The sequence below is a fragment of the Hyperolius riggenbachi genome, chromosome 2, assembly GCF_040937935.1.
Source record: "Hyperolius riggenbachi isolate aHypRig1 chromosome 2, aHypRig1.pri, whole genome shotgun sequence".
Classification (NCBI taxonomy): domain Eukaryota; kingdom Metazoa; phylum Chordata; class Amphibia; order Anura; family Hyperoliidae; genus Hyperolius; species Hyperolius riggenbachi.
Window position 1 is genome coordinate 566324506 of NC_090647.1, and position 16128 is coordinate 566340633.

At 50.4% G+C, this 16128-nt stretch overlaps 1 protein-coding gene across 1 annotated transcript in view; it reads left to right on the plus strand.

Annotated features, from left to right (window-relative positions):
• Positions 1–16128, plus strand: part of SPAG17 (sperm associated antigen 17) — a 311336-nt gene that overhangs the window by 253500 nt on the left and 41708 nt on the right. The window contains exons 30-36 of the mRNA XM_068270990.1: positions 623–777; positions 4530–4715; positions 5736–5866; positions 5953–6083; positions 8369–8496; positions 12062–12244; positions 12802–12915. Coding sequence (XP_068127091.1) covers positions 623–777; positions 4530–4715; positions 5736–5866; positions 5953–6083; positions 8369–8496; positions 12062–12244; positions 12802–12915 — 1028 coding nt within the window. The remainder of the gene's footprint in view (positions 1–622; positions 778–4529; positions 4716–5735; positions 5867–5952; positions 6084–8368; positions 8497–12061; positions 12245–12801; positions 12916–16128) is intronic.

Sequence of the window (16128 nt, forward strand, 5' to 3'; positions counted from 1 at the left end):
GAGCCACGCCATGACGGCACAGGACAGCTATGTGTATATATATCAGCCCGGCCCAACTGGCAGAGACACACCATGATGGCACAGGACAGCTATGTGTATATATATATCAGCCCGGCCCAACTGGCAGAGCCACGCCATGATGGCACAGGACAGCTATGTGTATATATATCAGCCCCGCCCAACTGGCAGAGCCACGCCATGACGGCACAGGACAGCTATGTGTATATATATCAGCCCGGCCCAACTGGCAGAGCCACTCCATGACGGCACAGGAGAGCTATGTGTATATATATCAGCGCGGCCCAACTGGCAGAGCCACGCCATGACGGCACAGGACAGCTATGTGTATATATATCAGCCCCGCCCAACTGGCAGAGACACGCCATGACGGCACAGGACAGCTATGTGTGTGTATATATATATACATCAGCCCGGCCCAACTGGCAGAGCCACGCCATGACGGCACAGGACAGCTATGTGTATATATATCAGCCCGGCCCAACTGGCAGAGCCACGCCATGACGGCACAGGACAGCTATGTGTATATGGTGTCACAGGTCTCCAGCATTGCTGTGATTGGTGTGTGTGGTGACATGTCCCCATTCTGTGTCCTGTCCCCCAGGTGAGGTCCCGCACAGCGTCACAAAGCGGGTGAAGTTCATTCGGGTGGAGAACAGTGAGTTTGTCACCGTGACCCTGAACTGTGAAGAGAGGACTTGCTGTGCCGTGTCTGGTGATGGCACTGAGATCCTGGCAAAGCCGCAGGGAGTGTATCAGGTAAGGGTGACCCTGGCATTGTGACATTACTGTCTGCCTGTAGTGTCAGTCAGTGAGATAGCACAGGACAATGAGGCTGCAGGGAGTGTATCAGGTAAGGGTGACCCTGGCATTGTGACATTACTGTCTGCCTGTAGTGACAGTCAGTGAGATGGCGCAGGACAATGAGGCCGCATGGAGTGTATCAAGTGAGGGTGACATCGGCATTGTGACATTACTGTCTGCCTGTAGTGACAGTCAGCGAGATAGCACAGGACAATGAGGCCGCAGGGAGTGTATCGGGTAAGGGTGACCCTGGCATTGTGACATTACTGTCTGCCTGTAGTGACAGTCAGCGAGATAGCACAGGACAATGAGGCAGCAGGGAGTGTATCAGGTGAGGGTGACACCGGCATTGTGACATTACTGTCTGCCTGTAGTGACAGTCAGTGAGATAGCACAGGACAATGAGGCCGCAGGGAGTGTATCAAGTGAGGGTGACATCGGCATTGTGACATTACTGTCTGCCTGTAGTGACAGTCAGCGAGATAGCACAGGACAATGAGGCCGCAGGGAGTGTATCGGGTAAGGGTGACCCTGGCATTGTGACATTACTGTCTGCCTGTAGTGACAGTCAGCGAGATAGCACAGGACAATGAGGCAGCAGGGAGTGTATCAGGTGAGGGTGACACCGGCATTGTGACATTACTGTCTGCCTGGAGTGACAGTCAGCGAGATAGCACAGGACAACGAGGCCGCAGGGAGTGTATCAGGTAAGGGTGACACTGGCATTGTGACATTACTGTCTGCCTGGAGTGACAGTCAGCGAGATAGCACAGGACAATGAGGCCGCAGGGAGTGTATCAGGTGAGGGTGACACCGGCATTGTGACATTACTGTCTGCCTGTAGTGACAGTCAGTGAGATAGCACAGGACAATGAGGCCGCAGGGAGTGTATCAGGTGAGGGTGACACGGGCATTGTGACATTACTGTCTGCCTGTAGTGACAGTCAGCGAGACAGCACAGGACAATGAGGCCGCAGGGAGTGTATCAGGTGAGGGTGACACCGGCATTGTGACATTACTGTCTGCCTGTAGTGACAGTCAGCGAGATAGCACAGGACAATGAGGCCGCAGGGAGTGTATCAGGTGAGGGTGACACCGGCATTGTGACATTACTGTCTGCCTGTAGTGACAGTCAGTGAGATGGCACAGGACAATGAGGCCGCAGGGAGTGTATCAGGTGAGGGTGACACCGGCATTGTGACATTACTGTCTGCCTGTAGTGACAGTCAGTGAAATAGCACAGGACAATGAGGCCGCAGGGAGTGTATCAGGTGAGGGTGACCCTGGCATTGTGACATTACTGTCTGCCTGTAGTGACAGTCAGCGAGATAGCACAGGACAATGAGGCCGCAGGGAGTGTATCAGGTGAGGGTGACATCGGCATTGTGACATTACTGTCTGCCTGTAGTGACAGTCAGCGAGATAGCACAGGACAATGAGGCCGCAGGGAGTGTATCAGGTAAGGGTGACACCGACATTGTGACATTACTGTCTGCCTGTAGTGACAGTCAGCGAGATAGCACAGGACAATGAGGCCGCAGGGAGTGTATCAGGTGAGGGTGACACCGGCATTGTGACATTACTGTCTGCCTGTAGTGACAGTCAGCGAGATAGCACAGGACAATGAGGCCGCAGGGAGTGTATCAAGTGAGGGTGACACCGGCATTGTGACATTACTGTCTGCCTGTAGTGACAGTCAGCGAGACAGCACAGGACAATGAGGCAGCAGGGAGTGTATCAGGTGAGGGTGACACCGGCATTGTGACATTGCTGTCTGCCTGTAGTGACAGTCAGTGAGATAGCACAGGACAATGAGGCCGGAGGAAGTGTATCAGGTGAGGGTGACACCGGCATTGTGACATTACTGTCTGCCTGTAGTGACAGTCAGCGAGATAGCACAGGACAATGAGGCCGCAGGGAGTGTATCAGGTGAGGGTGACACCGGCATTGTGACATTACTGTCTGCCTGTAGTGACAGTCAGTGAGATAGCACAGGACAATGAGGCCGCAGGGAGTGTATCAGGTGAGGGTGACACCGGCATTGTGACATTACTGTCTGCCTGTAGTGACAGTCAGCGAGATAGCACAGGACAATGAGGCCGCAGGGAGTGTATCAGGTAAGGGTGACACAGGCATTGTGACATTACTGTCTGCCTGTAGTGACAGTCAGTGAGACAGCACAGGACAATGAGGCCGCAGGGAGTGTATCAGGTAAGGGTGACACAGGCATTGTGACATTACTGTCTGCCTGTAGTGACAGTCAGTGAGACAGCACAGGACAATGAGGCCGCAGGGAGTGTATCAGGTGAGGGTGACACCGGCATTGTGACATTACTGTCTGCCTGTAGTGACAGTCAGTGAAATAGCACAGGACAATGAGGCCGCAGGGAGTGTATCAGGTGAGGGTGACCCTGGCATTGTGACATTACTGTCTGCCTGTAGTGACAGTCAGCGAGATAGCACAGGACAATGAGGCCGCAGGGAGTGTATCAGGTGAGGGTGACATCGGCATTGTGACATTACTGTCTGCCTGTAGTGACAGTCAGTGAAATAGCACAGGACAATGAGGCCGCAGGGAGTGTATCAGGTAAGGGTGACACCGACATTGTGACATTACTGTCTGCCTGTAGTGACAGTCAGTGAGATAGCACAGGACAATGAGGCAGCAGGGAGTGTATCAGGTAAGGGTGACACCGACATTGTGACATTACTGTCTGCCTGTAGTGACAGTCAGTGAGATAGCACAGGACAATGAGGCCGCAGGGAGTGTATCAGGTGAGGGTGACACCGGTATTGTGACATTACTGTCTGCCTGTAGTGACAGTCAGTGAGAGAGCACAGGACAATGAGGCCGCAGGGAGTGTATCAGGTAAGGGTGACACCGACATTGTGACATTACTGTCTGCCTGTAGTGACAGTCAGTGAGAGAGCACAGGACAATGAGGCCGCAGGGAGTGTATCAGGTAAGGGTGACACCGACATTGTGACATTACTGTCTGCCTGTAGTGACAGTCAGTGAGAGAGCACAGGACAATGAGGCATTCACATCCTCCTGTGCTGATGTGTGTTTAGAAAAAGAAGGAGATAGAGAGCCCAAAACTGTGTAGTATGTCAACTGATAAATATGAATGAATAGAAGTGAAATTATACTCACAAACATGAGCTACCACTAAGGTAACCACTGTAATCGCAGCTGAGGAGACTAGACCCCACCCCACTCAGGTTTCTTTCCGTAGGTATGGAAAAAAGGGGGTAACACCTCTCCACTAAGGGTATCAACAATATTTGAACAGAGGCTTCAGAACTGCATAAAATGATGATATAACAGTTTAAGAAGGGAGGGAGAGGTGGACTTACCTCCCCAAAGAAGACTCAAAAGTCAATGATCCGCTTTAAAAATTCATTTAATATAACTCCACACTATATTGCAACCCGTTTCGTGGGCTACAACCTGCTTCATCAGACACTAAAAGGAGCTGACTGCAGTCTCAGCAGGTAAAAGCTCCTTCTCTTGCCTGATGATGCGAGATGTGAATTGTGTTACAAAGTTTTGTGGAGTTATTTGATTAAAGGAAAATGTTTTAGTGGATCATTGACTTTTGAGTCTACTTTGGGAAGGTAAGTCCACCACTGCCTTCCTTAAACTGTTTTTAAATATTTTAGGCTATTTTGACGTCTCTGTTAAAATATTGTTGGCGTGTGTTTAGGTGTTTCCTCCAGACTCCGGCACCCTGTCTATAAACCACGATGGCCGCGCTGTCTATTCCCCGCGGATGAGTCTCTGCACCAAGACGCCCCCCAGACCAGAGGTCCTGCCGCCCGCCAGCTACATCCTGTGCCACACCCAGGAAGTTGTGTGTGAGGTCATGGATCCCGAGGGGAACCTATTCCAGGTAACACCACTATCACTGGGGAACCCATTCTATATAACACCCCTATCACTGGGGGACATATTCCAGGTAACACCATTATCACTGGGGAACCTATTCTATGTAACACCACTATCACTGGGGGACATATTCCAGGTAACACCACTATCATTGGAGAACCTATTTCAGGTAACACCACTATCATTGGGGATCCTATTCTATATAACACCCCTATCACTGGGGGACATATTCCAGGTAACACCACTATCATTGGGGATCCTATTCTATGTAACACCACTTTTACTGGGGGACATATTCCGGGTAACACCACTATCATTGGGGAACCTATTCCAGGTAACACCACGATCACTGGGGAACCTATTCCAGGTAACACCACTATCGCTGGGGGACCTATTGCAGGTAACTCCACTGTAGCTGGGGGACCTATTGCAGGTAACTCCACTGTAGCTGGGGAACCTATTCCAGGTAACACCACTATCGCTGGGGGACCTATTGCAGGTAACTCCTCTGTAGCTGGGGAACCTATTCCAGGTAACATTACTATCACTGGGTAACCTGTTCCAGGTAACACCACTATTGCCGGGGAACCTATTCTAGGTAACACCCCTTTTGCTGGGGAACCTAATGCAGGTAACACCACTATCGCTGGGGAACCTATTCCAGGTAACACCCCTATTGATGGGGAACCTATTCCAGGTAACACCACTGTCGCTGGGGAACGTATTCTAGGTAACACCACTATAGCATGTGTTTGTTCTGTGCCTTGGAATGCTGTTCAGGCAGGCTAACAACTTATAGTTCAGCCTGATACTGCAAAGTTGCTGCTCAGTGGTGTGCTGAAATCAGGCTTGCAGTGGGAGGTGCATCTTGGTAAGCTGATGTGCAGGGGGGGTGGTCTGTGTGGGTGTGGCCATCTCTCCAGTAGACAGGAGGCAGGTGGGTGAGGGTGGAGTCTCTGGCAGTGCAGTAATTCTTCAGTAATCATGCCTGTAAACACTCATTACATGAGAATTGCTGCTGCAGGTTATGGCGGACAGCGGGACCTCTGTCATCATTAACAGCGTGGAGAATGAAGAGGATGGGGACACAGAGCAGAAGACCCCACCTACCACAGAACAGCACCTCACAGAGGTGTACGACCTGCATGCCCCCAGGTATATACAAGAAAAAGGTGACGTCTGTTCTGACCGCACAGCGTTCTCATGTCCCGCCCTCACCGACCAATCACCTTTCTGCTCAGGTTCTTCATCATCAACGCAGACGGCTCAGGCAGCGAACTGCTCCGGAATCGGGAAGTGGAAGATTACCTGGCTACCTGTTACTGTGACCCGGCCACTGCGGTCCTGCGAGAGCCCACCCACGAGGTGCCAGGTGGGCGGTCCAAACCATCATCACTTCTGCTTATTATGCTTAGTGTCCAAATAGACTTTTATTTACCAAACACACAAATGGAGAAGCTCACTCCCAAACCGTTCTCTGCTGCTTTATAAAGCCTGCAGGCTGCTTATAAGCCAATGAGAAGTGCACACATATAATACACCTAGCTTGCAGTGATTAATCAAGCAGAAGCTGAGCAAGTCAGCCAGTCAGTTGGACAGGGCTTCAGTTGCATATAGACAATGGCTATATGACCAGCAGGGGGCACCAGCGTGCAGGATATTCCCTCTCATCTGCCCCCCTCCTAACTAAACTGCATGGGATACTACAATAAAATTAAAAACAATGGTGCATGAACCAGCCTGGGGCCCCAGGAACTCTCACTGCCCGGGGCCCCAGAACCAGCATCTAACACCATATATTTCACATTCAGGAAAAAAGTAAATATGAAGGTGGCCATACACAATACAATCAAATCGGTCAATTTTCATTTTTCTTTGTATAAGAAATTGAAAAAAAAATATTTTTTCTCAAAAAAAAAAAGAGAAAGATTTTTCAGTTTTATGAAAATCTGTGTTCCAAAAATCAGACAGAAAAATATAAAAAGTGACATTTTAATTTGATCAGTTATTTTGGGAAAATCGATCATAAGTGTATGGTGTATTGGTTTCATTTTTCAATTTATTCAATCAAGCAGAAAAATAGATCACATTTCTTTAATCAGAAAAAGTTAAAATTATGCTGCGCTTGTGGCTGCCTGATGCAGCGTAGTGTTAACACCGCCAGATCCCGTGCACAGGACGCAATCGGGTGACTCCTCTGGCACAAAATTCCGCACCTCAGTCACGGGCAGATTTTTATTGGCTCCTGACCTCCTGATCTCTGCGAGCCAATCACAGTGATCAAGAAGTGGAAAAAAAAACTCCAGTGAAAATAATGTAATACAAAAAAAGTGCTTCATTTTTACCATAATGATGTATAAATGATTTAGTCAGTGTTAGCCCATTGTAAAATATTTTCTCTCCCTGATTTACATTCTGACATTTATCACATGGTGACATTTTTACTGCTGGCAGGTGATGTCACTGGAAGGAGATGCTGTTTGCTTTTTTTTGGGCAGTTGGAAACAGCTATTTCCCACAATGCAATGAGGTTCACAGACAGGAAACTGTCAGGACCATGGTCCTGACATCACACTGTGGGAGGGATTTCACCACAATATCAGCCATACAGAGCCCCCTGATGATCTGTTTGTGATAGGGAAAAGATTTCTCCTGTAAAAGGGGGTATCAGCTACTGATTGGGAGGAAGTTCAATTCTTGGTTACAGTTTCTCTTTAAGGGGCAGAGACATGCCGTCCGCAAAAAGTTAAAGGATACCCGAGGTGACGTGGCATGATGAAATAGACACGTGTATGTACAGTGCCTAGCACACAAATAACTATGCTGTGTTCCTTTTTTTCTTGCTCTGCCTGAAAGAGTTAAATATCAGGTATGTAAGTGGCTGACTCAGTCCTGACTCAGACAGGAAGTGACTACAGTGTGACCCTCACTGATAAGAAATTCCACTTTTATCTCTTACTTGCTCTCAGAAGCCATTTTCTGCTAGGAAAGTGTTTTATAGTTGTAATTCCTTATCAGTGAGGATCACACTGTAGTCACTTTCTGTAGTCAGGACTGAGTCAGCTACTTACATACCTGATATTTAACTCTTTCAGGCAGAGAAAGAAAAAAAGGAACACACAGCCTAGTTATTAGTGTGCTTGGCACTGTACATACACATGTCTATCTCATCATGTCACATGTCACTTTGGGTATCCTTTAAGGTGGACATACACACAACTCAATTGTTTTAGGTTTTTTTTTCATCCAGAGAAATCTGATTAGTTTTTCCACTTAAATAATCAAAAGCATGGAAACAATGTACCACACAATTATGATCAATCCTTCTAAAAATATCAAGCGTTCAAACATTTTCTTTTTTATATTTGTCTATTTAATTTTTACAACACATCTGATCAGATTTTTCTCGAAGAAAAACTGAAAAATATGTTTTCTCGATTTCTAATACAAGTCGATTTTTATTTATTAAAATATAAATAAAAACAGGAAAATCAATTGATTTGATTGCACTGTCTATGGCCACCTTTACAAATGAAAAGTGTTCCATTTACTGAGGGCTCCACCTGCTGGTAAACTGTATAAGTGCAGGAAGGCCTGACTTCAGTTCACCTGGAGCACATGTGTTTGTCCTCTTATCATTGTTCCCCCTCCCCCCAGGAGTTCAGACCGTCACCGTCCTGCAGCCGTTCTCAGAGACGTCCCCCTGGGTGATGAAGAAGGAGCCGAACACTGTGGTGCCCCCCAACCTGCTGTCCCGGGAGTGGGACACCTTCCCCCCCTCCGAGGTGCTTCATCTCTTTATTCTCATATTGGATAGAGTGCGGTGTTATTGCTGTCTGTGTCTCAGTGGAGAGCTCCTATGACTGTCCAACTGACCCCCAGAACTAACAGCTCTGGAGTCACCAAAACAGGAAATGATGATGAACGCTGCTGTTGTTTGGAATTTAGGTTAGAGTGACGCTCAGCTTGTATATTTGGGTGACGATTTGCGATCTGACAGGATGGAAAATCTAGGTTGATCTGCTGCTGGCAGCAGACCGATGGCCCATAACGTTGCATTGGATCTAATGGTGCAATAATGCATTTAGATCGATTTCCAATAGATTTCATTCTGAAATCTGTTCCTAGTGTGTGGCACACATCAGATTCCGGTCAGATTCAGCTTGACAGGCATCTGACAGAAATCTATCAGATGGGCAAATCTGCTGCAAATCTATACGTTTATGGCCACCTTAAAGCTCCCCATACACCATGCAATCTATATGTAATGGGACAGATTAGATATGATTGTACAATTAAGATTGCAGGGTGTATGACCACGTTAAAGGGAAGGTCCAAGCAAAAAAAAAAAAATGAGTTTCACTTACCTGGGGCTTCTACCTGCCCCCTGCAGCCATCCTGTGCCCTCGTAGTCACTCACTGCTGCTCCAGTCCCTGCCACCAGCTAGTTCTGCTTCTACCAGCTCCTGCAGCCATCCTGTGCCCTCGTAGCCACTCACTGCTGCTCCAGTCCCCCGCCACCAGCTAGTTCTGCTTCTACCAGCCCCCTGCAGCCATCCTGTGCCCTCGTAGTCACTCACTGCTGCTCCAGTCCCCGCCACCAGCTAGTTCTGCTTCTACCAGCCCCATGCAGCTATCCTGTGCCCTCGTAGTCACTCACTGCTGCTCCAGTCCCCCGCCACCAGCTAGTTCTGCTTCTACCAGCCCCATGCAGCCATCCTGTGCCCTCGTAGTCACTCACTGCTGCTCCAGTCCCCCGCCACCAGCTAGTTCTGCTTCTACCAGCCCCCTGCAGCCATCCTGTGCCCTCGTAGTCACTCACTGCTGCTCCAGTCCCCGCCACCAGCTAGTTCTGCTTCTACCAGCCCCATGCAGCCATCCTGTGCCCTCGTAGTCACTCACTGCTGCTCCAGTCCCCGCCACCAGCTAGTTCTGCTTCTACCAGCCCCATGCAGCTATCCTGTGCCCTCGTAGTCACTCACTGCTGCTCCAGTACCCCGCCACCAGCTAGTTCTGCTTCTACCAGCCCCCTGCAGCCATCCTGTGCCCTCGTAGTCACTCACTGCTGCTCCACTCCCCCGCCTCCAGCTAGTTCTGCTTCTACCAGCCCCATGCAGCCATCATGTGCCCTCGTAGTCACTCACTGCTGCTCCGCTCCCCCGCCACCAGCTAGATCTGCTTCTACCAGCCCCATGCAGCCATCCTGTGCCCTCGTAGTCACTCACTGCTGCTCCAGTCCCCCGCCACCAGCCAGTTCTGCTTCTACCAGCCCCATGTAGCCATCCTGTGCCCTCGTAGTCACTCACTGCTGCTCCAGTCCCCCGCCACCAGCTAGTTCTGCTTCTACCAGCCCCATGTAGCCATCCTGTGCCCTCGTAGTCACTCACTGCTGCTCCAGTCCCCCGCCACCAGCTAGTTCTGCTTCTACCAGCCCCATGCAGCCATCCTGTGCCCTCGTAGTCACTCACTGCTGCTCCAGTCCCCCGCTGGCAGCTTTCTGACCTCGGAGGTCAGGGCCACATTGCATACATTTTTACGCATTCCAGCTAGTGCAGGAACAAAAATTTACGTGTTGCACCACTAACGCGTAAGAATGTATGTGTTAATGTTCCTGCACTAGCAGGAATGTGTAAAAATGTACGCAATTCGGCCCTGCCCTCTGAGGTCAGAAAGCTGCCAGCGGGGGACTGGAGCAGCAGTGAGTGACTACGAGGGCACAGGATGGCTGCATGGGGCTGGTAGAAGCCCCAGGTAAGTGAAACTCATTTTTTTTTTTGCTTGGACCTTCCCTTTAAGATTTAAGGTGCCCATACATCAGATGATATTGTGGCCTGATCAACCTTCTGATTTGATAATTCATTTGAATCAGTAGAAAATCGGTGCTGCAACATGGCCGCCTGATTGATCGATTTATGGCCAAAATCGATCAAAAGGATAGCGGACATGGTGGAAATTCTCAGTTGCAAATGCTCGATTGGATGCGTAGCAGTAACGGCGTTTAATATCACGACAACCGACGCACCCAGGTGAGCCGCTCTCCTGTTCCTTCATCACGAGGCGGGTCGCCGCCGATCTGAGGTCTTGTAGCAGGCGGCTAGCGAGGGGGCCGAGGACTGTCATCGAGGAGGCGGCGGCGGAGAAGGTAAAACGAGCCACGGGGAGGGAGGGGGGCGGGAGAGATGCCGCTCTAGTGTCCCTGCCGCCTGACGCACGACATTCACCTGGCGTCATGGGTGGACCGCCCCATCTCATGGGAAACGTTTCCAGCAGGGATTCCAACGGAGGTTCCAACTCTTTCCCACTCCATCCAAAAGTGATAAAATACGTGTATTTTACGTTATACGAATAAGTGTGTTTTCATTTTAAGTGACCTTGATATAAAATTAAAAATGCATGGCAAAGCGATTTCTCCTCCCAGAGCCACTCCCAGGAGAGAAATATGCTCAGTATTATGGTTGGAGACAGTGTCGGGAGGAAGCTCCAAGTGTCAGTAGAACACTCCTGCCCTTTCTTTCTGCTGGTCCTATGCTGAGATGGACGGTTCTCGGACCAATCTTCAGTCTTTCTGGAACTGCTGAGAACTTCACTGAGCTGCTGACTGATAATTTTGACCTGCATGCAAATGTAATGCTAATTGTATGCATATCGGAATTGGGCCAATCAGCTGCACTTTGTCATTTTGGACTGTCCCAATCCCAAGCCGCATACAATTTGTATTAAATTTGTATGCAAGTCAGCTGAAAAGATCCAGCGGTACTGCCCCTGACTTTGAAGCATGAGGTCATGAGTTTGACTCCTGGGTCAGAGACACGAAAAATTGCATGCAAGCCGGAAACATTAACATTGACCATGACTGCTTCTTGGCCCAAGTTCATTTGAAGATTTAAGTATCTATTATGGAACTAATTCTTCTTCCGCTCATGACTCCTCCCCATCTCCTTTCTTAGAGCTTCTTCTACTCATGACTCCGCCCCTTAACCTTTATTAGGGCTTCATCCACTCATGACCCCGCCCCTTGACCCTTAGAGCTTCTTCCACTCATGACTCCACCCCCTGTCCTTTCTTGGAGCTTCTTCCACTCATGACTCCACCCCCTGTCCTTTCTTAGAGCTTCTTCCACTCATGACTCCGCCCCCTGTCCTTTCTTAGAGCTTCTTCCACTCATGACTCCGCCCCCTGTCCTTAGAGCTTCTTCCACTCATGACTCCGCCCCCTGTCCTTTCTTAGAGCTTCTTCCACTCATGACTCCGCCCCTTGACCCTTCTTAGAGCTTCTTCCACTCATGACTCCGCCCCTTGACCCTTCTTAGAGCTTCTTCCACTCATGACTCCGCCCCCTGTCCTTTCTTAGAGGAAGACCCCCGGCCCTCCCCTGGGAGTTGGCAGATGGAAAGGCCTCGACCTACGTGACCGGAAGGTGGTGAAAGCTCGGCCTCCGGTGCTGAAGTGCCCCAACGTTCTGAGGATCCGTCAGCTCCACCAATATGAGCCCCTCAACAAGGAGCTGCGGGAGAGGCTGGAGCGCTCACTCAAGGTAACTTCTCACTGGAGGAAAATGGGGTGCTACGTGCAACTTAAAGCGGACATGAACTCAGGACTTCCTCTCTGCTCTAAGAGATAAGCAACAGCATAATAACCTTTAAAGAAAAACATTTGTTTTTTTACAGCTGCTACAGATCCTGCAATAAACCTGCAGTGTGTCTACTTCCTGTTTTAATGGAAGCAGACATATTGTGGACATCCTGTGTTTACAAATCAGCTGCTCTGCAGAGGCAGTCAGCTGACATAGTTGAGGGATCAAATTACAGCTTGTGATTAGTCACAGATGAGGGGGATTAGGAAGGCTAAACTCTGTAAATACACACAGGGAGCATTTCTCTATATTTTCCTTCTGTCCTGTGCAAGAGTTCAGCTCCACTTTAAGAGAATCTACTTCAATGAAGCTCTCATGCGTTGGGTAAGGTTCTCATCATCGTTTGCTGCTTTGTTTTTATTTATTTCTCCTTTTTTTCTCCCTTGCTTTCCACCTAAAAACAAAACACAACATCGGTTACAAAACTCTGAAGTGACTTTCTCCTGCTCTCCCACCAGCGGTACATCGATAGAGTTCTGAAGAAGGAAGGAGAGCTGGAAGCACTGGACATCAAGGAGCCCAGAACAGCACAGGAGAAAGACAATGCTGCTGATCTACTCAAACTGGTCCTGGTAAGAGTCGCTCAAAGGTGCTGCCAACCAGTGGTGGAGGGGGGGGACTGCAAGAAGAGGTACCTGAGGAGAGACTTGGCAAGGAGATGGTGCCAGAGAAGAGGCCAGGCTGTGGGATTCAGTAGGGGTGGTGGTGGAGAGATCACTCTTACCATGTGCTGGTCCTCTAGTGCCAGGCTGGAGATCAGTAGATGTCGCTGGTGCCAGGCTGGAGATCAGTAGATGTCGCTGGTACCAGGCTGGAGATCAGTAGATGTCACTGGTGCCAGGCTGGAGATCAGTAGATGTCACTGGTACCAGGCTGGAGATCAGTAGATGTCACTGTTACCAGGCTGGAGATCAGTAGATGTCACTGGTGCCAGGCTGGAGATCAGTAGATGTCACTGGTACCAGGCTGGAGATCAGTAGATGTCACTGGTGCCAGGCTGGAGATCAGTAGATGTCACTGGTACCAGGCTGGAGATCAGTAGATGTCACTGGTGCCAGGCTGGAGATCAGTAGATGTCACTGGTGCCAGGCTGTAGATCAGTAGATGTCACTGGTGCCAGGCTGGAGATCAGTAGATGTCACTGGTGCCAGGCTGGAGATCAGTAGATGTCACTGGTGCCAGGCTGGAGATCAGTAGATGTCACTGGTGCCAGGCTGGAGATCAGTAGATGTCACTGGTGCCAGGCTGGAGATCAGTAGATGTCACTGGTGCCAGGCTGGAGATCAGTAGATGTCACTGGTGCCAGGCTGGAGATCAGTAGATGTCACTGGTGCCAGGCTGGAGATCAGTAGATGTCACTGGTGCCAGGCTGGAGATCAGTAGATGTCACTGGTGCCAGGCTGGAGATCAGTAGATGTCACTGGTGCCAGGCTGGAGATCAGTAGATGTCACTGGTGCCAGGCTGGAGATCAGTAGATGTCACTGGTGCCAGGCTGGAGATCAGTAGATGTCACTGGTGCCAGGCTGGAGATCAGTAGATGTCACTGGTGCCAGGCTGGAGATCAGTAGATGTCACTGGTGCCAGCCTGGAGATCAGTAGATGTCACTGGTGCCAGGCTGGAGATCAGTAGATGTCGCTGGTGCCAGGCTGGAGATCAGTAGATGTTGCTGGTGCCAGGCTGGAGATCAGTCGATGTCGCTGGTGCCAGGCTGGAGATCAGTAGATGTTACTGGTGCCAGGCTGGAGATCAGTAGATGTTGCTGGTGCCCGGCTGGAGATCAGTAGATGTCACTGGTGCCAGCCTGGAGATCAGTAGATGTTGCTGGTGCCCGGCTGGAGATCAGTAGATGTCACTGGTGCCAGGCTGGAGATCAGTCAATGTTACTGGTGCCAGCCTGGAGATCAGTAGATGTCACTGGTGCCAGGCTGGAGATCAGTAGATGTCACTGGTGCCAGGCTGGAGATCAGTCAATGTTACTGGTGCCAGCCTAGAGATCAGTAGATGTCACTGGTGCCAGGCAGGAGATCAGTAGATGTCACTGGTGCCAGGCTGGAGATCAGTAGATGTCACTGGTGCCAGGCTGGAGATCAGTAGATGTTGCTGGTGCCAGGCTGGAGATCAGTTGATGTCGCTGGTGCCAGGCTGGAGATCAGTAGATGTTACTGGTGCCAGGCTGGAGATCAGTAGATGTTGCTGGTGCCCGGCTGGAGATCAGTAGATGTCACTGGTGCCAGGCAGGAGATCAGTAGATGTCACTGGTGCCAGGCTGGAGATCAGTCAATGTTACTGGTGCCAGCCTGGAGATCAGTAGATGTCACTGGTGCCAGGCTGGAGATCAGTAGATGTCGCTAGTGCCAGGCTGGAGATCAGTAGATGTTGCTGGTGCCAGGCTGGAGATCAGTTGATGTCGCTGGTGCCAGGCTGGAGATCAGTAGATGTTACTGGTGCCAGGCTGGAGATCAGTAGATGTTGCTGGTGCCCGGCTGGAGATCAGTAGATGTCACTGGTGCCAGGCTGGAGATCAGTAGATGTCACTGGTGCCAGGCTGGAGATCAGTAGATGTTGCTGGTGCCAGGCTGGAGATCAGTTGATGTCGCTGGTGCCAGGCTGGAGATCAGTAGATGTTACTGGTGCCAGGCTGGAGATCAGTAGATGTTGCTGGTGCCCGGCTGGAGATCAGTAGATGTCACTGGTGCCAGGCAGGAGATCAGTAGATGTCACTGGTGCCAGGCTGGAGATCAGTCAATGTTACTGGTGCCAGCCTGGAGATCAGTAGATGTCACTGGTGCCAGGCTGGAGATCAGTAGATGTTGCTGGTGCCAGGCTGGAGATCAGTAGATGTTGCTGGTGCCAGGCTGGAGATCAGTTGATGTCGCTGGTGCCAGGCTGGAGATCAGTAGATGTTACTGGTGCCAGGCTGGAGATCAGTAGATGTTGCTGGTGCCCGGCTGGAGATCAGTAGATGTCACTGGTGCCAGGCAGGAGATCAGTAGATGTCACTGGTGCCAGGCAGGAGATCAGTAGATGTCACTGGTGCCAGGCTGGAGATCAGTCAATGTTACTGGTGCCAGCCTGGAGATCAGTAGATGTCACTGGTGCCAGGCTGGAGATCAGTAGATGTCGCTAGTGCCAGGCTGGAGATCAGTAGATGTTGCTGGTGCCAGGCTGGAGATCAGTTGATGTCGCTGGTGCCAGGCTGGAGATCAGTAGATGTTACTGGTGCCAGGCTGGAGATCAGTAGATGTTGCTGGTGCCCGGCTGGAGATCAGTAGATGTCACTGGTGCCAGGCTGGAGATCAGTAGATGTCACTGGTGCCAGGCTGGAGATCAGTAGATGTTGCTGGTGCCAGGCTGGAGATCAGTTGATGTCGCTGGTGCCAGGCTGGAGATCAGTAGATGTTACTGGTGCCAGGCTGGAGATCAGTAGATGTCGCTGGTGCCCGGCTGGAGATCAGTAGATGTCACTGGTGCCAGGCAGGAGATCAGTAGATGTCACTGGTGCCAGGCTGGAGATCAGTCAATGTTACTGGTGCCAGCCTGGAGATCAGTAGATGTCGCTAGTGCCAGGCTGGAGATCAGTAGATGTTGCTGGTACCAGGCTGGAGATCAGTAGATGTCACTGGTGCCAGCCTGGAGATCAGTAGATGTCACTGGTGCCAGGCTGGAGATCAGTAGATGTCACTGGTGCCAGGCTGGAGATCAGTAGATGTCACTGGTGCCAGGCTGGAGATCAGTAGATGTCACTGGTGCCAGGCTGGAGATCAGTAGATGTCACTGGTGCCA